Raw genomic sequence first — 23,364 nt, forward strand, 5'->3', positions numbered from 1 at the left:
AAAAAAATACTTATGAAAAGCATGTAATAGTTTAAATTTGTCCAATTCTTTTGAAGAGAACTGAGTGTAGCTCAACAAGGGAGCATGTTAAGCTTTAAAGAAAGGATAAAGCATTCGTATTTTATCTTTAATAGCTTATTTTACAAGTACGTAGTAAGTTGTAGTCAAAAAAAAAAAATAGTTTTCTAAAGAGAAGTAAAATTAAATTATACAAGGGTTTTAATTTCATGGTCTTTTTTCAGGATATAAACGGAATACAGTAACATAAATTCTTTGAAAGAGCATAAAGCCAACATTTTAGCACTTTAAAGTATTGAAAACTCACTAAAAACTATTAAAATATTGTCAAATAAAAAAAAAGAAAAGTGCTATTTGAAAATGAAAAATTTATCTGAAAGAAAGTGAGGTCAAAATTTAGATTTCACGAATGGAAAATTGTAATTAAATTTACTCCTGAAAATTTAGCTTTCAAGTTTCTCATTAAACGAGTAAAAAAACAAAATCTCTATACTTGGAATTCAGCCTCCAAAGAGTCTTTTAGTTTTTAATATACATAAACTAAAAACTTTATTAAAACTTTCGATGCTTTTTTTTAATCATGAGCGGAAAAATAATTTACTGTAGTTCAGAGACATAGGGTACTTTTCAAGGCTTGAAAATATTCCTTGACATTTTTAGCAGTGAAATTCGCAAAAAAATGAAGCTTTTTCTTAAAACATTTACTTCACCCACTATACATTCATTTATAAAGAATACAATGAAGAAGATAATTTACCCAGTGGAAGGGGGGGGGACTTTGCTTAAACCACATTCAGTTTCTTTATTTACCTTATGAAGGTTTTTCTTTTTTTTAAAATACAAAGAATTCTCAATATTGTTTGATAAAGTACTGTAAAGCAGATAATCCATCAGGAAAAACAGAACACTTGGCATCGAGCAAATTCAGCATCCAATTTTATTTTATAAGGAAGATAAAGAATTAAAAATGCATTTAATTGAAATTGACTAAAATGACACACATTTTCGTGACACACATTTTGCCAGAAGAAAACCAAGTGCATCAGACCATGTCAAACTTAATTATTTAATGCTGGAATAGTTTTAAAAGCTTGTTCAGACATTAATCTAGCATTTATATAATTGTGGCATAGTTTTACAAATTAATGTTTTCACACTACACTGAGAACAAAGTGCTCCTGTACGAATTTAAAGTTATTCCTGGTAATGACAATCTTACCAGGAAGTTCTATCTTTCGTTTTAAAATTTATTCCACTAGGAAACCTTTTAAGGTGTTCGAAGACTCAAGTTTTGTAAGAAGATGTACTTGCAATTCTGTACTTTAAAGAATACATATCTTTCAGAAAGCGGAATTTCAAAACAGTGTATATCTATAAAGATTTCACTGCATTGATATGTAGGGAGATTAAGTTATCGGAGTGAATATTTCAGACGATGCATTGCAATTTTTCTCTGAACACAACGTATTACATATTTTTGGATTTAACTTTTCGCCTATTTTGTAGAGCTATTTTAAATCATTTGAACTTATCTGTATTACTACAGTAAAGCAGTGGCATGCCTTGCATAAATGACACCCAGGGCGGAAATTTGTTTCCTCCCTTCTCTACAACAGCAAAAAAGAAAAATGTTTCAATGTTATATGTAAAAACTGAAAACGTGAAATTTATACACTTTCCGAAACATCTACATTTGTATTATAACGAAATTTTACGTGGACTAATGTACAAAAGTCAAATGAAAACTATGAACGATTTTTATACAACATGCTCTAGACGCAATGTGCAGGTCAGCAAGAGGTCAAAAAAGTAACGGGGTGTATGAAACTGATGGTCCCTTTACTATTTCAAACACAGGCAAAGATAACGGGGGTTCAGTTTTTTGATATAAGAGGAAGTCACTACTAGGTCTAAGTATTGACAATGTGAACCTAATCCTGGGTATAGTTTTCACTTCACGAAGTAGGGTGGGAAAGAGGGGGTGCAGGGGATTCCAGCCGGAAAATGTTCGAATTTGTAGTCTTAAAAATGCATTTTAGTTTCATATTTTTAAAAAACTTGCAACTCTACTTTGGGTGTCACCTCCAGACGTACCCGTCCCCGGGGGCGGATCGCCCCTCTGGTCCCCCCTCCGTAACGACGCCACTGAGTAAAGCCTCTGAAATCTGCTCGTCAGAAATCCGAAACGTCCAAATTCCAAACGTTCTCCCATGATGTTTTAATGAATTACTCGTCAAATGGTAAAGAAAAGACACACTTCGTGAAATAAATAAAACTTATATATTCCTTGTAAAGAAATTAAATTATGTGCACACGTAATAGCCGGGAAATATTATATTTACCATGCAAAATTATACAGATTTCACCACATGGGAAATCAGACTAAGAAAAAAAAAATAGTTTGAAAGTGGAAAAGTTAAATTTCACAAATAAAGGTTCTTGGCTGGTAGGAAAAGAATTTCAAAGCTTTCTCAGTCGAAAATCAGTGTTGTTTTTAATTAAATTCAAGTCAATTTTTCTTTACGGAAATTTATTCAACTTTCTTTGTTTGTAGTTACCGTACAATAATTCCTCACAGAGTACTGTATGACTACCGGTGAAATTAACAAACACCCAGTTTGTGCACGGATATGGAAGCATCAGTTTACAGGGGTGGTACTTTGCTCATTAGAGTAGTACACTTAGTGTTAAAATTAACTAAATCAATGCAAATCAAAGCAAACCTTAATATGACCAACGGAATGAAAAATTAAAATAAATTTTACTCAAGCAAAATGAAAATGTAGGAAAATGAAAATGGAAATTTTTTCAAACTAAGTTAAAAAGTCGCTATTTCCTTTCACTTTGCTATAAAGCTGTAATTGCTTCTAAAAATTCATTGAAAATGGCTGTAGTGTATGCGTAAAACTTCTTTAAACACAAATACTCTTGAAAAAGTCGACACAGGCGAACTGTGTTGCTGAAATCGTGAAATGCAGTTACTGGAGTGCTTTACCTAACGGGGAGTGATACCCCGACTTAGTCTAAGAAAGTTATAGCGTACCCTCAAAAAGTACTCTTGAGAAATAATATACAGGGTGTTCCGTTTTAATCTGCAAGGCCTCTATTTTCGCAACCGTTAGTTTTAGATGCATACTTCCAATTGCAAAAACGTTCAAAATCAGATGCAGGGTTGATGTATTGAAAATTTGAAGCAAAAATAAAAATGAGTCAAAAAATACAAAATTAAACTTTTTATACGGGCCCCAGGTCCCCTAACTTATATTTAGAGAAATAATCTCCATTAAAAACTATTACTGAAACAAAAAACTTGACATTTGTGCGACCAAACTTCAATGAGATATTCCAGTTTAAAGTTTTAAGGGATTTTACAGAAGATGAGATTGGAACTCATCGCCCTTTCTGAAGAATGACACGTTGTCAAAGTAAAAAACACAAAGTATTTATATTTTTCAACAATAAACGAAAATATTATGCCGTGATACGCAAAAACACACTGAAAAACCTCGAACAATTCGAAAAACCGCGCTCTATGCACACATATAATTTTAAACACTTGTTAAATGTTATATTTTTTCCCCCCGATAGCTGTTATTGACGACGAGTGAAAAGTGGTGTAAGTCACAAAACGCTACTTTTCATATCTTGGTGAATATTGGTCGTACTAATTTCAAACTTTTTGTGTTGGAATTATTTTTCAGTGGAGAATATTTTTCTAAACATGAGTTAGGGGACCTGGGGCTCGTATAAAAAGTTATTTTTTATTTCCTGACTCATTTTTATTTTTGCTTCAAACTTTCAATGTCTGAACTCCGCATTTGATTTTGACCATTTTTGCAATTGGAAGTATGCATCTAGGACCAACGGTTGCGAAAATAAAGGTCTTGCAGGTTAAAACGGAACACCCTGTATATACATGTATTGCTCCAACCATTTGTTCGGGTGTGACATATATTTGCACTTTATTCCCGGAATTTCAACTTTGACTTCTGTTGTTGTTCTCTTCGGCCAGCTGCATGTACGCCGGCAAGTTTGGGTGCGCTGCTTAATTTTTTCAAGTGTGCTGTAAATTAGTGTGAAGTTCGACTTCCACAGTACACACATGCCATAAGGACCCGTTTATAGGGTAGGCAACCATTCACCAGCATTACAACACATTCACACAAAGAAAGGTCAAGGACAGGAGAGAGAAAGTACATCCATGCTCAAGCCAGGATTCGAACCCAGAACCACCTCATCCACAGTCAGACTTCTCTGATCACTAGACAAAGCGGTCGAATATAAGTAGTCGTTATGTGTCATTACATAAAGTATAGACTTTCTTCACTTTTTTAAGATAGCTTTGGTTCCAAAACGTTACTACTTTTTATTTTGCAGCATTTGTCGTTTCTTAGCAATGGAAAAAATTTCATCAGCCTTAAAGAAAGATATAATCAATTTTTTTAGGACAACCACCGCAGCCCACATGATTTAAAATATTTACGTAATACAGTAAAACCTGTGAAGTTGACCACCTGGCTAAGTAGACCGCTAGTTTCAGCCACAGAATTAGCCCTTATCATATAAATCAACCTTCGTAAGTTGGTCACCTAATAAGTTGACCACTAAAGTAGTGCACCGCAAGTGGTCAACTTACACAGGTTTCACTGTATGCCCATGCATTTATTTCTTGGAGCTGACCAACATGCTTAAATAGCAATATCATTTTAGCCGTTCCAAACACAACTATAAAACATTTTAAAGACAAAGTAAAAAGTTAGTATTTTTATTTCTGTTACTAGTGGTACCCGCACGGCTTTGCTCGTAGCTGAAAATTAAAAGTCATTCGGTTCGCCTGTATGTTTACAAATAATGGATGACGAATTTCTCGCTAATTGACTGTGTTCACTCGCTCTCCCATTCCACGTCATGATAATTTCGTAATTTACTCGTCCATCTTATGATAATTTTGCTCCGGAAAATGTTCTTAAAATTGAAATATAAAAAGAACAAAATAGAGGTGCACACCCCCATTCTACAAACTAACTTTGTGAAAAATTTCATGAAAATCGGCCGAACGGTCTAGGCGCTATGCACGTCAGAGATCCAGACATCCAGACATTCTGACAGAGAGACTTTGAGCTTTATTATTAGTAAAGATTTAAAATGTTCTTTTCGAATTTCAGTAAAAAACAGTATGTGATTAAGTTTTTTATTCAAATGTCATTAAGCAAAATTTAATCAAACATACCTCTTTCACATCGTCTACCGGTGAATCCGTAAACACAAGCACAACGGTCAGGGCCAATGCAACGTCCCCCATTCAGACAAGGCTCTTGACATAAACCTAAAATTCATAAAAAAAAAGTCTAATGGAGAAAACTTTGCGGTAAATGCATGAAAATTTGGCTTTATTTTTGTCTTGAAATAAAATTTTATAAATACTAAAAGCAAAAAGTGTTCATTATTTGGGTTTAAACTTATGGACTTGGTGATTCTGTTAGTGACAAGTGGAATGGATTGTAATCCTACAGAATTTCTATCAAACGCAAATTTATGCACAAAGAAATCTGATAATCTGCAAAAAACTATTTCAGTTTATACTATAATTCAATCGACAATGAATGATTAGAGTACAATTTGAAATTGATTATTTGTATTTATTTCTATACCTAAAGAAGTTGCATGTAGTGGATATTATGACAACTTTAGATTTATTTTCTGCTTTGGCTCAAAAAAAAAAAAAAAAAAAAAAGTGAAGTTAATAAGGAATTAATGTTTATGCTAAAATTATTTCATTATTTCAAAGTGCGATTAGTATATGTAATCAAAAAACGCATAACAATTTCGTTTCAACGTCGGTTTCTAATATTGGACTGAATTTAATTTTCATTAGAAAAAAGAGGGAGCAAAAGAGGGGGAGATATCAGGTGAAGCTTCTTTTAGTTTAAGTATTTTTCATAAGAAATCTCCCCGCTTTTGTAAAATAATAGGTGCATATTATAATTTTAATAAGGATCATTTAGATTCGAAAAATACTTGATCCGAAAGTGGGGGAAAAGTATTCTTTTGAAAAACCTACTGTTTAGTTTTCAGAACTTCTATTTTTTCCCAATATCCGCTCTTCTAAAACAATTTCGAATGTATAGAAGGGAATGTAAATTTGAGGCAAAAACATTTAAGATTCAAAAAAATATCGCATGGTAACTCACTTTCGATTTTCGAATAGTACAATCGATTCGAGTGGAGTGCAATAAAAGATTTTAGAGGAAGAAAAAACTTATAAAGTTAAAAAAAAATAATTAATTTACTCATCTCAAGACCTAAATGCAAAATCTTAAAACAAATATATACAACTGTAATCATTGAAATTCTACGAAAAAATCTCGGATAAAATATAATTAAATTATTTAAAAAAAAAAAAAAACTCACGTGACAGAACTACGAGAAAAAGTAAAATTATTTATACCTCTTAAAAGATATAATGTGCAAAAAAAAAAAAAAAAAAAAAAAAAAACCTTCATCGTTCTTACTTTTTTTTTACAAGCAACATAATCAATCCAACGTTTTTTCATATTTTTGGGAAATTTATTTTGTTCAAAACAAGTACATAATACATAGAGGTAAAAATATTAAAAAAAAACATTACTTGCCACAAAAATGCGTTCATTAAGCAGTTAAAGTAACTAGACATTGTGTCCTCAAGCAAATAATGGCACTAAATGATCAAGAATAAGATATTGGCATCCGTTTTGCTATTTAACGACGACTCTTTCACTCATTTTAAAGATGAACGTGTATTTTACATAACTGAATATTGTCACTAAGCCACAATAAGTAAATAAAAAAATGAATAAATTAACAAAAACAAAAAGAAATAATGAAAAAATAATAAAATTTAAAATAAATAAAGACATAAATAAAAGGAATTTGAAGAATATTTTGAAACTATAATATCACCAACGGCTGCTGGTGAACTTTTAGCCTAAAGTAGTTCTCCCAAACCAGCAGGAAGCGAGTTGAATAAGAACCGATGCAGCCAATGACATACATGTCATTGCCGGGATTCGAACCCAAGCATCCAGCATGGAAGAATTGGGCTCTAATGCATGTGGTGGTGGACAGCAAATAATGCATTTCAAAAGAAACCAGTTTTCCCATGAATGACTACCAGAATCCATAAAAGTACTCTCACTTAAAGGCCTAATAGTCTTGCTTATTTTAGAGATTCAGGTTTTTGAAAAATATTTCTTAGCTGCAGAGTTCTTGAAGGAAAAACTATGCAGTGACTTTAAAAATCTTACCAGGAAGTTGTTGGGGTGTTCCAACGCCAGGATGTCCGCCAAGAATGGTTCCGGGTCCGATTCCGACCCCTCCGTTCGGATGTCCGCCCACGATGCCTCCGGGTCCAGCAACACCACCACCACCACCACCAGGGGGAAACAGTCCAGGTCCCCCGTCTGAACCGCAAGTCCGACCAATTTGCGACTGCCCGCAATAACAGACATTGGGCTGGATGCAGCGTCCCGGGCCACAGGGTAAGTTGCAAACAGCTTAAAGGAAGAAAATAGAACATTTAGTTACAATTAAAAAGCTCCTTTTTAAATGTAAAGTCTGCTTAAGTTCAGCCTTGAAAAAAATAAGTAAAATGAAATCGCAAACGATTAGTAACTAAGATGAAGAAAATTTCGCTCTCTAAATAAATATTAAAAACAACCGTCACCATGGTAATCTGAAAAATCAGATCAACATCAACTTGTGAGGACAATATGCAAGTCGTGATTGTTCAAAACTGTATCGCCTGATCAGCTATCTTAAGCAATGTATAATGAGTCCATTTAATCCTTAAAAAAATATTTTAATTACGTCCGATTTCTTTTTTGTCCGCTTCAGTTCTTCCATCAAACAAAACTTTTATCTCTTCTTTGAAATGAACTAACGAAATAGAAGCTATGAGGTGACAAATAAACAATAGAAGTCAAAAAATGCATTTTTTAAGTGCCTCAAAGTACACAAAAAATGTATATCGAATGTCAAAATCATGCACAAGCTTCTCTCACATTGACCCCCCCCCCCCTCCCTTGAGACGAAACTTTTAATGACTTTTTTTCAGCCTCTGGCGAAGCCTTCAGTGATAAACAACGATTATTCTGAATGTCTCTTTTTGCTTGAAATATCGGAAGGAGAAAAAAATGCATCCTACTTCACTTTCTAAATCAGCAGTCTTTTGTTTTAAAGGTAACACAGACATTTCTTTTACTTTCTTAAACGAAAATTACGACTAAAGATTACGTGCTCAGCGAAATGGAAACGTCAACACTACCTTAGACAAAAGAGGAAAAAAAACAAAGGAATAGGTAATTCAAACGAGTGCGATGAACATTTGAGTTAATAAAAAGACCAGAGGGAAAAAAATTCGTAAATTATTTTTTTGGAGCTTGCAGAGTTTGACAGACGAACGTTTGTTTTTCTGGCCAATTTAATTGAAGAAGACAAGAATGCATAGAATTTATGAAGATAAAAATATTTCTAGTTTTTTTGGCAGTGGGAATGAACTTACTCTTGAGTAAGAATATCAAAATACGTCGACTCAATTTTTTTACGTTGTGATTTTTTTTTTCAGGGAGAGAGTAGGGAAAGCACAGTTTTGTAAAATATATAACGAGAAACATGCATATGAAAGTATACTCTGTCGTGAGTAGGAAAACGGCGGTATCTGCAGAATTGAATTTCGTGAAGAAACGCGTTTTAGATTCAATACTAACAATGGGGTCGTTTCCAAAATTTTAAAAGTATTTTTTTCTGAAAGAGCATGCTTAAAAACATAAGACCTGACCATTTTTTAAATAATTTGTTTAAGTTGTTTGTTCAATATTTAAAAAAAATACTTAAATCGGCGCGCTTTCAATGTTTATGTTTCTGTCCGATGACATCACAAATGATGAAATGCAATCTGTGTTGCCATTCACAGTGCAAAATATTTAATTCGCATCTTTACTCAGGTGTATTGGCAACGATATGGTTGATAGCAAGCGTACAGCGCAATTTTAATTCGCTTCTTGATTATCATAACGAGGAATCGTGGTAGAAAGATGCGGCAAAGTGCATCATTTGTGACGTCATCAAGACCACGCCTTGTTTCAAAAATCGGACATTTTAAAAAATAATTAAAAAATAACTGTTGGGAAAATAGAAGTATTTTCTGGGTCCATGTTATTATTATTTTTTTGCTTATTCTACCAATTTCAGTGACAAAAAGTACTACTTTTGACTGAAGGAAACAACTCCATTGGAAAATGTTGGAAATTAACGTTTTTTTTTCGTGTTTTTTTTCATCGTAAACCAAATGAACAAGCTTGCACAATAAAGCTAATGTACAAGAGCTGACAAAAAAAAAGAAGAAAGGTTTGCAGTTAGTGCTCTTTAGCTGCCGACGGCAGTACTGTTTAAAATTGATTTTCTAATCTTTAAACTGTCATAGAGCAAGGTTTTTACATTTTAATGACTTTGATAAAGGGTAAAACTATGGAAGTTCTATAGTGTAAATTTAATAAATTTAAGCACCTTTTTTTCTCATTGTCATTTATTAATTTCATGGAACTGTTGGTAAATCATAGCTAGGAAGGAGGACTACATAGGGAGATTACATAGAGAAAACATTCTCTTAATTCTGAGTGTTTCCTAGCAGCTGAGACGGCGTCACCATGCTTTGAAGGTTGCACTGTAAAAAAGTGGCTTTTTAACGTTAAGTTTCTTTTCCAGCAGATCTATAACTGCAAAGTAACTGGTTTCAATTAGTGTTATTTAGAAAATGGAAGCTTTTTAAGAACATTTATTTATGCATTTCTCTGCCAGTTTTTGATGCGAAATTTATGTGTGTTCAACTGGCCCATACAAGCTCTACACCAGGGTTAATGAAAGCAACTTAGTTTGTCATGCTTCCTGTTTTTTTTTTTTTTGGAAAAATAAATTTTGATTTAAATTACACCTTTGTGATTATTTTATATAAACTTTAGGCACACTTTTGTTTTATGTATGACTAGCTGCGTTGCCCGGCTTTGCCCGGTCCGCCATAAAAATAAAAATTAAGTCAAGTGACGTATATTCAACAATCAGGCATAAATAAATAAATAAATAAATAAACATCATGCAAAATTTCCCTTCCTAACAATGACGACAGATATTAAAATATTTTTAAGAAATTGAATCGAGAAAGATGGATTTAAAAAGCGTAACCATGGGAACGCAGAATTAAGTACGTTAAAGGAATTAAAATGCGATAGAAAATGGTTAACAATTTGAAGGGACATGATATTTTTTAAACTTAACTTAAAAAGGCTTGTAACTTTTTTTCCTTTGAAGATAGAAGCTCATCAAAGGATCTGAAGTAAAAAATGTCGCTTTTCCAATGGTGTCAAAAAGAAATCTGTGGGACAATTCCTTCACTTTTTATTGATTTATTTAATGAAGAAAGTAGTGCCTAAATTTCAGTTAAGCCTAAAAAAAAATCAAGCTAAAAACGCAAATAACTCCAGCCGTATTTAAGTTAGCAGTGAAACAAATTTCTTAGAGCGCAGAAAATTCTATTCTTTTCAACGATATATAATATAAATATGTGCAAGCAATTTTTCATCTCCATATTCGGGAATTTATATGAAAATTGGGTCTAAATTGGAATACAAAAAGAACTACTCGTCGAATTTTTTTCGAACCGGTCTGCAAACCTTTCCGGGGCTGAAAGGAACGAACTGAAAATTTCAGCGAAATCGGCCGGGTAATTCTCGAATTTTTAGCGTTCAAACAAACAGACGCTTTTTGGAGACTTCATCTTATACTATGTAGAGATTTTTCTCTAAAAACAATTTCAGATAGCATTTGGAAGTTTCAGCGGGTGTAGTGCTAACTATGGACCGCAAATTGAGTGTTATAGCTGTAGCACTACTGAAGTCTCTACTAACATTGAAATCGTGAACCATTTCAGATTCACATAGCGCATTAGAAGAACATTAGCGCAACTCAGAGAGTTATAATTCCGAAAGTGCAGTAACAATAAGGTATATTATACGTTGCAAAACAATGCAAACAATTTATTTTTGGAACATTGTAAATACAACTGAATCTAAAACTTATAGCTAATTTTTAAAAAACAACGCCTTATCATAATGTTATTGAAAATTAATTTTGTTTTCTCCGCTCAAAAATGATCTTTTTCTGAATAGCGACAGCTTCAAAAGCTGCCAGATGCAGTGCGTTATTAGGAGAAAAAAATCTCTTGGCGATTTCACCAACTTATTTATCGAATTGCAAATAACTTTATTCAACGAGAGTTTGAATTTTAAATCACAAACGTAAAATATGAGAAGTTCTTTTTTATACATAAAAATTAACTGGAAGAAAAGCCGAGTGGATTTGAAAATATCGAGAAAACAAATCAAATATTAATGCAAGTTTAAAAACGCATTTCTTCCGCAAGAAAGGAATAATTCTTATCCGTGAAATATTGAATATATGCAATAAAAGAACGAAAACTTTAAGAAGTAAAAATATTTATGTTACTTAGAAATCGTGGAATGAATAATAAATTTAGTAAGAAAGTTTCAACACAGTTTTATGAGAATTTTTAAGAACTCATGATGCATTTACAGAAGTTTTACTTTATTATATATATATATATATATATATATATATATATATATATGGGACGATGAACTTTTCTCATGTTGGTATGTTTTCCTTTTTTAAATTGAAATGAGACAAAACTATGAAATATTGCCTAACATTTAAAATTAAACAAGATTGCAGGAATGAGAATGTTGTTTATTAGAGTCAGTTCCTTGAAGTTGCATCATTAATTTACTATTAGACTAAAATACACAGGTACATAAATGCATAGACACACAGGTGAATATGGGTAATTCAGAAAACGTAACTTTTGAACGCGAATATTTTTCAATTTCGAAACCTTTTGTTTTCTTTTTTATTTTCATTCTTACATGAAAGTGTTAGCTACTATAAGTAACCATAAACAATGGCCCAGCTATGTTCCAATTAGTTTACTCGTAAATTAAAAAAAAAAAATCAAAATTGCCTTGTTCTTGGAAATAAAAAAAAAGAAAAAACTTTTAATGTTTAAAAATGGAGGCCTATTTAATATCAAAGTAGTTTCAAATGTATGTTTAAAAATAGTATTTAGTAAATTTGAGGATATACTGGCATTTTATAATTTTGGTAGAAGGCCTATTATTGATGTATTTCCCCTCCATTTATTTTCACCTCCGAAATAATGACATTGATAAGGTCCGTTACGAAGGTGAGGAATTTTCCATTAATACAGGTCTAATCAATAATTTTTCAGGGAATTTTTTTTCTCCGTTGCTACAATCTGCACATGTTAAGCATATGAAAACATGATCACTTCTTTTTTTACATTAATTTAAATCAATGAAATTCAATTTCACGGAGGAGAGAAGTCAGAATAACCACACTAAGTTTTCAAAGCAAAATCTATCTTTTTGTTTTTCGACAAAAATCTCACAACTTCAACTATGGCTGAAAATAAACAAGGGGGCTTCCTTGTATCATGGAAAATAAAATTTGATGTCATTACTGCCACGTGTTAATAAGGAATGACATTTTCTATTTAGGTAACGGAGATGAGACTTTATTGTGTGACATGTTTCCTTGTCCTTCTAAAACGAACTAAAACACAATGTTCAAAAATTAAATATACTTTAACAATTAGTATTTGAGATACTTGTGAAAGAAATAATAAATCAATAAGTATATACTTTTAATTAAACAAGTTATTAAGTACTATAAGCAGTCACACAAGGTGTGTGACATGCGACGGAGATGAGAATTTACATGTGAACCAAAAATATACTAAAATAAAAATTATTATTAGCATTAAAAAATTGTTAGCAGGTTTAAATAGATATATTTTTGATGAAATTAAAAACATTGTTTAATGAATTGTTTCTTACGTTTTTACCGTAAAAGACGTGTAACAGAAAAGTTGCACTTTTTGAAGAATGACCCATATAAGTAACAGGAAAGCGCTATGGCCGATGGATATTAATTTGTATGGAAGGCCAAGGGCGCCCATATGGGGGGGGGGCAAGGGTGGTGGCTCAAGCCCCCCCTTTGAAATTAGAACTTCCTTGCGTTTTGTACTTTTTCTTTGCAAAACATTTCTTCTCCAGCAATTAATGAATAAGTTATTAAAAATGTCAAATTTTAATAACTAATTTGTACTGAAATCGGTTTTTATGAGGAAAATATTCTGCTAAACCATGAGGAAAATATTTGAGCCTCCCTTAAAATTTTGCATATGGGCGTCTTTGTGGAAGGCTGAGTCCCAGAGTGGATCATGTTTATTGAATTACTACAATTCGAACATACATTTTAGTTTACAAATTAACACGCAATAAATAAAAGAAAATTCTTTGTAAAGAAGATTTCAACCCATGTCAAAACACGTTGATAATTAAAAACATTATACGAATAACTCGGTTACAGCATTCAAAGATTGCAGTTTCGTGAATATTTAGAGCTTATCAGTCTGGAATAGCCATAATCGAGCTGTAGGCAACTAAGTAGACACATCAAGATTGCGAGTAATCAGCAATCTTGATGTGTCTCCAATGCCCCATTGCCAGCTACCACAGTTAATTGTTGAGCCCCAAAAAGGAAGAAACTGCAGTCTCTGGAGCTGTAACTGAGCTGCTCGGTATTTCTTTCGATTCTGCATTATCTCTGCCAGTTACAGGGAGAAAATTTAAAGCATCATGGTGCTGATAATGTGCAAATTAATTTCAATAACACCCTGCCTTATTGAATTTTATTCGTAAATTATCGATGTTACACTACTTACATTTAAAAGACTTTCATTTAGAGATTACTCTTTTTATTTAACAAAGGGTTATTCAGTATTTAAGAAATATACCTATATATTTAAACCGGAAAACCTAGTTCTTGCCGTTGCATGAAAATAATGAAGTAGATTATAACAGAGATTCCCAACCTCTTTTTACCATTGACTAGTATTTATAACATCGTGGTCAACTTTTTGTAAAAAGTATACAGCTCAATAATCGGCATGCAGTTTCGAATTTTTGATGAATGGCTATACATAAAAAAAAAAGCTTTTATAAAAAACTGACAAAAAAAAAAGAAAAAAAAAAAGAAAATCTTTCTTGTGTATTCACTGAATACCATTAATTGTCCCTTTTTATCATAAGTTTAAATATTAGCTTTTATGATACGATGGTTGATAAAGAAATGAGGTTCTAAATTTTACAAAGAAACAACAGTGTTCATTCTCATAGTAGTTTATATCACGAAGAGAAGAAACTTTGCTCTAATTTTCTACATAATCACCACATTTTTCTACGCATTTACGTAGACGGTGCAGCAATATCTGTGTGTCAAGATCGTAGAACGTCACTCCAACCCATTGAGGAAGCGTTTCACCCCTTTATTGATTTCGTCGTCGCTACGGAAGTCTCTGCCACCGAAGTGTTCCTTTAACTTGGAGAGCAAGTGATAATCTCTAGGTGCGAGGTCCAGATTGTAAGGTGGGTGGGGCATGATAGTTCATCCAAAGTCTGAAGGTCTTCCGCTTTGTTCTACATCGTATGTTTCCTACCGATCGGCACTAAACTCCCAGCACCACTTTCGGTCATGTTGAGCAAAAATTTCAACAAAAGTGAAACGTTCTGCTTTTCCCAATTTTCCAGTTACCTACTTGTTGATATTTAAAAGTACTACGTTGCAAAATCCATATGAGTAATTACTGAATAAAAAAGTGTCCACTAGCTACTTATAGATTATAAGTCAATAAAAATATGTACTATACATACATATTAAAGAAAATTTATCTCTTATTCGTTTTACTATTATGTAAATGAATATATATTTAGCGGATAATGATTAAAATTACTTACGAATTATGCAAGGTCCACTTCCTCCTCTTCTTTTCCAGCCAGGGCAACATCGAGCGGTTCGATTATTCCGCCCTCCGCAAATATTAGGCCTGTAAAGAAGAATAATTTTTATTAGATATTTTACAGGAATTATCGGAACAATTTAGCAACCAATTTATTTTTTATATTTATACCTACTGCTTAGAAACATATATGTTATAGTCTAGGAAGAAATACAGCTAACTGGAATCATTTTTACTATTTTAATAATCGAATTTAATTACTAATCCTGTAATGAATTCCATTCAGTTTCATGTTGAACCTGTCTATCTCGAATTTGACGGGAGAGAAGACAAATTTGAGACATACATATGTTACGAGATACATATTTTTTGATGAAGTTATAAAAATAAGCAACTGGAAAAATTTGAGTTTACCGATTCTTTTGCAGTAACGTTTTTGGAACATCTTACTGTATGACTAATCGCGATTACACGGTTTAATACTTATAGGGATAATATCGATAGTTATACATAACGTTATAGACGAAATTTATCTTTCAATCATTGTCGTTCATTGATGTTGAGATTTTCATTTTAGTTATTATTAGACAATTTAAAAATTAAAATGGCATAAGAACAAAAAAACCTTTTGAATGTACAAAATTAATTTGAATTTTGAAATTTTGAATTCAAATTATGTTTTTCGCAATCACGAGTTGCGACAGGACCCTAATCATTGGTTACTACCCCATTCGCTTGTTTCTAGAAACGGTTCCTGTCCCTCCTCTTGGGCGGTTATGTGTGAATAGTGTATGTGTAGGCTTGTGTGTGTGCGTAGACCTGTGTGTATGCACGGTGGCGTGTGTGTATATGTGTAAAGGCGCGTGTGTGTGTATGAGCGTGTGTGTGTGTGTGTAGGACATCGACGCCACCGACCAGGAGCAACGGCTACCGGGAGAAGTCGCGCCTGCAGAGGACGGTGGGGTTGAAAAAGGAACCGGACATCAAGGACGGTCAAATGAAAACAATTAGCAATCGTAATTGCTCAAAAAAAAAAAAAATGTTCTCAATGACCCGAAAGTAAAATTCACGAATATTTTCCGCTGTTTAACACCCCCTTCACCCCAGTTTCTGAATGGATAGAATTTCTAGAAAGTTTTCACTTTGTCTAACTTTCAATGAGCTACATGTCTCACTAAACCTGGATTACTATATGACTATGTAGTGATATTCGGAAGAGTGCTTTTCGTCTCCAAGTTCTGCTGTTGATAAAGATCGCTGAGGGAGAAATTTGAAAACGAGTCTAGTCGGAATTCAAGATATAGAGGTTTTGGGAAATTTTTTTCCAGATAAATAAGGGAAAAATCGCTGAATTTATGATATAAATGCAGGGGAATTGAACATTTTTGACATAAGGAGGTTTTTAAGATAGGTAGTTCGAGATTAACAGGTTTGACCGTAATGTATAGTTTTTAAACTGGTTTCAAACCACATTGAAAAAAAGTGTACTTTTCAAGTTAAAGCTGCCCGTGCATTTTTAACTAGCCTGTTTTGACCTAACAAAAATCTGTCCACCATGATATTTGGCTCGCAAATTTTTTTTCCCCAACTACACCGAATTTATGTACTTATAACTGGATTCATGCAACAGCCGATATAAAATGAACGAAACTTGCTGAGTTGGGAAAACAAATCCTTCTTTCCACCAACTGCGAAACACCAGTGGGTACCTATGCAACAGATTACTGTTGAATCACTAACTTTTAACTTGAATTGTCCCAGAGTGCATTAAACGGAATACGATTTAATCATAAAGTTAGAGAAGCGTGTACGTCAAGGCGCCATCTGTCACTTGGCGTTAGAAATGAGGCAGCTGATTGTTGCTTCGCTGATAATGGCAGTTTCTGATGCGTGGCTAATTTCGGCGATGAAGTTTTCTCTTCGTTCACCCGAGAGATTGATTTAATAATATTGCCCGCATTAATTAGATCTCGAATGTGTGTTTCTGCGAGTTAGTGAACAATAAATCTAAAGATTAAGCCATGAAGAGAGAATAGGTGTCAATATATATGAGAAATTGCAATCTACTGATATAGGCTTTTATTTTTTGAAAAAATCAAATGCAATTCAATCTAAGTTGTTGTAGTTTAAAAGTACAGTGGGCCTTAAAAACTTTTTTTTTTGTTTTGTTTATGAAGATTTTTAAAAAAACATTTAGTATAGGAGCACAAATGAATATTCAAATATAAATTTCGGTAAAAATATTTCCAAACGTATTTGTTCGGTAAAAACAAGCAAAAGCAAACGTATCAAATGCAACTTTATTAAAGGTTTTTCAGCTTAAAATTGAGTCCAAATTTTATTTATAGTACATTGTATTTTAACATTAAATCTTGAAAAAGTAATAAGTGGCTCTTTATGTAAGAAAATGAAATTTATTTAAAAATAATTTTGTTTTGACAAAAATAAGCAAATGTAAATTTATTAAAAATCAAGAGAAAATATTAAGTATCATACCAGTAAATGAAATTTACCTATAAATGGTTTTGTATTACTGAAAAAAGCAAATGCAAACTTATAAAATGAAACTTATTCATTTTTTTTGTTGTTTAAAACTAAAATTCAAATTTCAACTCATAAAATAAATTTGAAGTGAAAACTTTTCATTTCATGTTGTTGAGGATGCATTTTTATAGTAAAAATGTGAACTCACTCACTGCCATTTTCTTTTTTGAACATGATAGACATATGAACTACATATTTATAGTATAAGGATAAACTGTCCGTCAATATGTCGGGAAAAGTGGATGAAAATTCGTTTTTTTCAGGAAGAAGATGAAAAGCATATGCATTTTATTGCCTGGATATGTCTAGAGTAAAAGATGAAAGATAGCACTTGAAAAAACTTCGTTTTCCAACTAAAGTAACGATCGTTATTTTTCCAAGCAGCTGTTTTAAAATAGGGCAATCAGACCAGGGAATGGACACACCCCAGTGAATGAATAGTTCCTAAGTTTTGATCAAAAATAGTACTTAAAAGTTTTTCTTAGATGATTTGGCAACAGTAACTTTCTTCTGTCCGACCGACTAGAACTAGAAAACTTTGTTTGTCTAGGGGCTGTCCATAAATGAGGCGTTCTTTTTCATTATACTTGTCTTCACCACCCTTTTTTACAATGTGTCACACTTCACCTTAGCTTTCCCCCTGCCTTGTCACACATCACGCTATATTCTACAAAACTTCCTTAGAATAATCAATCCACACAATTAAGACTACGCGGATAGTGCATCAGAGTAAGTACGTTAACAAAATACAAAAGCAATTAAAATAACAACTGGAGCAAAACAACAAGTTAACTTAAGGTGCAAAAACAACAATAAAAGGAACATACGAAAGTTAGACTTAACGAAGAGTCCATGGAAGTTCTGACGGTTTACTATAGTTTACTTATTCCTGCACGTTTCTGGGACTCTAATCAAGTTTTGGGCAGATAAGAAGATGTTCAGTATTCACAGCGCCCGAATTGCATATTTGGCATATACTAGATGGAAGGATCAGGGCCGACTCTCCAAATAGGCAGAGTAAGCAGCTGCTTAGGGCTGCAAATTCTTAATAATTAGAAAATGTAGTAACGACTGATTTTCCTCAGTTAAACTGGGATTGAAATCTCCATGAATATATAATTTTAACTCAAGCGGGACCGGATTCTAATTCCCAGTTGTATTGCAATGAAATCAGGGGGAAAAAGTTTATCGTAAATATTTTATAATTTATTATAAAAGTATTTTTTATAATATATTATAAAAGTTTTAAAGTATTATAAAGAAGTTATTTAAGTTATTAAGTAATATAAAAGTTTTTTAAAAAGCATGGTAAATCATAGAATCAGATGTAGTAACTCTTTCATTTTTTGAGTGGGGGGGGGGGGGTAACATCATAAATTTCTAAATACTTCAGCTAACTTCAAAAGTAAGGCATCGTTTAAAAGGTTTTTTTATCACTATCATCGAGAAATAAATAAATAAATCAGAATTTGGCAATGTTCAAAAATTTTTAAAACCGCTATTTTGAGTTCCTTTTGTCGAGCACGAATAATTCGCACGAGTAAGCTAGCTGTTAATAATATAATTACTTCTCCGACTTTTGCCTTTTCTTTCTTAATATTATTGAAGATAATTAGCAGAAAAAGGAATTAAATTTTGTATTGCCAAAAAGCAAACTCATCCACTCATGGGGTATGCAAATAACTTTGTTACATTTTAGTTTCGTCTGACAGAAAACAAATGGAATCCAAGATTAGATTGTGCAAAAGAAGTTTGCATGCATGTCTCTTATTTATCTCACAGGCAAATTCCAGCACTGTGGATGTGTCTTGGCAGCCGAAATAGCATTAAAACGAATCCAGAAAATTAAATTGTAAAGTGTTTCTGCGATGCAATTTATTTTACGCTTTATTTCAAAGATTTCTGAGTTAAAACGAAGAAACTGTGAGAAGAAAATATGAAATGGGTTAGAAGTTTATTTTCATTTGAATGTTTCTTAGTTTCTGAGATAAAAGTTTCGTCTGCTAGATTCGTCGACTTAGAAGCTTAAAAATGTTACATCTGTACAAAAGGTGATATAGAGAGTGAATCTGTGAATATAAATTTTTGCTTTGCTTAAATGTTTCTTAGTTGCCGAGTTAAAAGTTTAGTATGCTAGATTCGTAAGTACTTTAAAAATTTTACATCTGTACAAAAAGTGATACGGAGGGTGGACCTGTGAAAATAAATTTCTGTTTTAAGATAATAGGTTAATATATTTTCATTTAAGTAAATCATTTTAGTTTAAATGTTTTTTAGTTGCTGAGTTAAAAAGTTTCATCTGCTAGATTCAACAACTTTGTTGCTTAAAAATGTTACATCTGTACAAAAGGTGATATGGAGAGTGAACCTGTGAAAATAAATTTTTGCTTTACGATAACATGTTTGAAATTTTCATGTACCGCAGAAAAAAATCTCAGAAAAACAAAAAAAAAGTTATGATGATAAATCATAAAATTATTTTGAAAAAAAAAATCTTGATGTCTGTAATATTTTTCATCTAAATCTTCTCTTTGATTCAACTTCTCTTTGATTCAACTTTAAAATCTTCTCTTTGATTTAACTTGATGAGAGTATTTTAAAAATTTATGTCTACCATTAAAGGAAGATTGAAATTCTACTTTATGTGACGTACAACATTATACAAGCAGCATTGTTATGAGCTCAATATCTGTTCAAATACCCCTTTTATTAGATATAAGTTATAAAGTATATAAGCCAATCATCTTCATGTAATGATTTTGTATAATAAGTATTTTTTTCTGAACTTTAGTTTTGGCAAAACTTTGTAAAACTTTCGTGTGCTACATTCCCGCAGATTTTTAAAATACTTTAACATTGATTTATTCAATGTTGAGTCTTTTTTACTTGAATGTTTCAGATGCTACTTATTTGCCACTTTGTTTCAAATCGAAATGAACTTGTTTTTATATAAGTAAATTGCTGGTTTCTTCTGAACAACATAACACCTTTCAGTTTATTAGTGGCCTTCCCAATTCACAACGACAATTAGGGAATACTTATTGTTTCAAGCAAAACAGTATTTCATTCGATACGACAGATCCACAATGATGATTCATTGAGTACAGCACAGGAGTAATAGTGATTTACCAGATAGATTAGGACCCTAATGGGGATGTATGCCCCGCATCAAGACAACAGCAATGCTTTCAGGATTTAGCAACACGCAAATCTAATTTAGAAAATACCTTACAATGGTCTATCTGCTGTAGATTTATTGTTTCATGTTTAAAGAGTATAGAAGCAAGTCGGAGCCTATATGGCAATTTACAAACTAGAACTTGTGACCAATTAGGAATATCTACATAGTATAAAATGAAGTCTCCAAAAAATGTCTGTGTGTTTGAACTCGCAAAACTCGAGAACTACCCGGCCAATTTCGCTTACATTTTCACAGTTTGTTCCTTTAAGTCGTGAAAGGGTTTGTAGACCAGTTAGAAAAAAAAAAAAAATTCAATGAATAGTTTTAATTTATTCCAAGTTAGGCCCAATTTTCACGGTGAAAAATTACTTGCACATATATTAATATTATAATCTTTGAAAAAAGTAGAATTTCCCGCGTTCTACGCAATTTGTTTCAATACTCTAACCTACTTACGGCGGGAGCTATTTGCTTTTTTTTAGCTCGAATTTGTTTAGCTTAGCGGAAATTTTGGCACTACTTTCTTCATTAAATCTATCAATAAAAAGTGAAGGAATTGTCCTACACTTTTCATTTTGACACCATTTTAAAAAGCGAATTTTTTTACTACAGATCTATCTCGACTTATGGTCGAAAAACTATGTTTCTATCTCGAAAGGAAAAAAAGTTACAAGCCTTTTAAAATCAAGTTCAAAAAATCGCATTTCCATTAACTGTTAACCTTTTTTTTCTCGCATTTTAATTCTTTAAACTTATTTTATTTTGTGTTTCCATGGTTACACTTTTAAAATCCATCTTTCTCAATTTAATTTTTTAAAAATATTTTAATATCTGTCGTCATTGCTTGGAAGGGAAATTTTCATGATGTTTTTTCTTTATTTATTCAAGCCTGATTGTTGAAAATACGTCACTTGGCACAATTTGTATTTTCAAGGTGGACCGGGCAAAGCCGGGCAACGCAGCTAGTTGACAATAAATGAAGCTGTATCAGTAATTTCGGACAGCGCAATAATGATTTATTTATTAATAAATAATGGTACCACAATAAATGTTATTCCCTGTAGAACACTCAAATGCTATATTCCCTCTTCCCTTATTTAAAGATCCCGAACACTTGCTTTTAAGGGTACCCCAAAGACCCATCACTCCAAGAACTTTGATATCAATCTCTCTTTTAATTACGTCTAAGTTAGGGATGAAGTACATAGGAACTTCATTGTTATTCGTTTCAAAAATCAACATGTTCTTAGTTTGCTATTTGCTACATTTTTTGCGCTATTATTGAAAAATATAAATAAGTTGAAGGGCTTAATCGAAACTAAGATGTATCAATATACGATATGAATGTAACTTTCTGCAGCAAAGTAACAGTAGTAAACAATGTTTATAAAGCACCAATTATCAATTGGTTGAAGACACAGTTTTGGTTTCGAGGTTTCAAGAAACCTCTTTTTCAACACAAAGAAGTCTGAGATTTTGGATTTAAAGTCATCCGAGAAAAACAACGTGATAGAACAAAAGACAGTTTATTTAGCACGAATTGGAGATTGACAAAAAAATCCGAGACAAAATGAAACCTAGAGTCGAAATTTATTACAAGATTCCCGTGAAGAAAAGACTGTCAAGCAATAAATGTCTCAAAAAATCCTATAACCAAGGTTGTCATTATAAATGATCTTTGCATTGAAAAAAAGAGCTCCTTGAATCCTTGAAACATATGTTGCATTTGAGGCAGTGAGAAGTAAAAGGATGTAAGTGCCAAAATGAAAAATTGAGAAAATCAGCACAATGGGGTCGTTTCCAAAAATTTAAAAGTATTTTTTTCTGAAAGAGTATGCTTAAAAACATAAGATCTGACCATTTTTTTAAATATTTTGTTTAAGTTTAATATTTTTAAAAAAATACTTAAATCGGCGCACTTTTAATGTTTATGATGACACAAATGATGAAATGCCATTCTGTTTTGCCATTCACAGAGCAAAATATTTAATTCGCATCTTTACTCACGTGTATTGGCAACGATATGGTTGATAGCAAACGTAGAGCGCAATTTTAATATTTTAATTCGCTTTTTTATTTTCATAACGTGGAATCGCGGTAGAAAGATGCGGCAAACTGCATCATTTGTGACGTCATCAAGTCCACGCCTTGTTTGAAAAATCGGACATTTAAAAAAAATGATTAAAAAATAACTGTTAGGAAAATGAAAGTATTTTCTGGTTCCATGCTATTTTTTTGCTTATTCTATCAATTTTCAGTGTCAAAAAGTACTACTTTTGACTGAAGGAAACAACCCATTGGTAGGAGAACCTCTCCTCTGTTTAGGGGAAAGAGATAGTACTAGTAGTTCTGGTAGGTGCTGCTTTTAAGCATGACTTGGAAAGAAAAAAAAATCAGTGAATGCCTACTAAAGATCTGAACTTTAAATGCGTTTTATTTAAAACTTTAAAAAGTCCACCTACACCCCTTTGCTTTTCACGGCCTCATTTGTGCTTTGTCAAAGTTGCTTACTGCTGCTACATTTCAATATAATTTCTTGAAAATAAATAAATAAATAAAAAAAAAACTAGTAGCATATGATAAACGAAATTTTTCAAACAATTAATCTTAAAAACTTCAATTTGAGATTAATCCATATGAAACACATCAACATCCTTTAATGAACCACCGCAAAACGACTGTCCCTTACATTATG

At 32.4% G+C, this 23,364-nt stretch overlaps 1 protein-coding gene across 1 annotated transcript in view; it reads right to left on the reverse strand.

The window, feature by feature from the left end:
• The window catches only part of LOC129224910 (fibrillin-2-like), a 201,630-nt gene extending 186,498 nt beyond the window's left edge, over nt 1-15,132 (reverse strand). Inside the window, exons 1-3 of the mRNA XM_054859456.1 lie at nt 15,116-15,132; nt 14,943-15,031; nt 5,249-5,344 (exon numbers count right to left, since the gene is read on the reverse strand). Of these exons, the coding sequence (XP_054715431.1) occupies nt 5,249-5,344; nt 14,943-15,031; nt 15,116-15,132 (202 nt within the window). The remainder of the gene's footprint in view (nt 1-5,248; nt 5,345-14,942; nt 15,032-15,115) is intronic.
• Nucleotides 15,133-23,364: the final 8,232 nt, after the last annotated feature.

Source organism: Uloborus diversus, chromosome 6 (genome assembly GCF_026930045.1).
Source record: "Uloborus diversus isolate 005 chromosome 6, Udiv.v.3.1, whole genome shotgun sequence".
NCBI lineage: Eukaryota > Metazoa > Arthropoda > Arachnida > Araneae > Uloboridae > Uloborus > Uloborus diversus.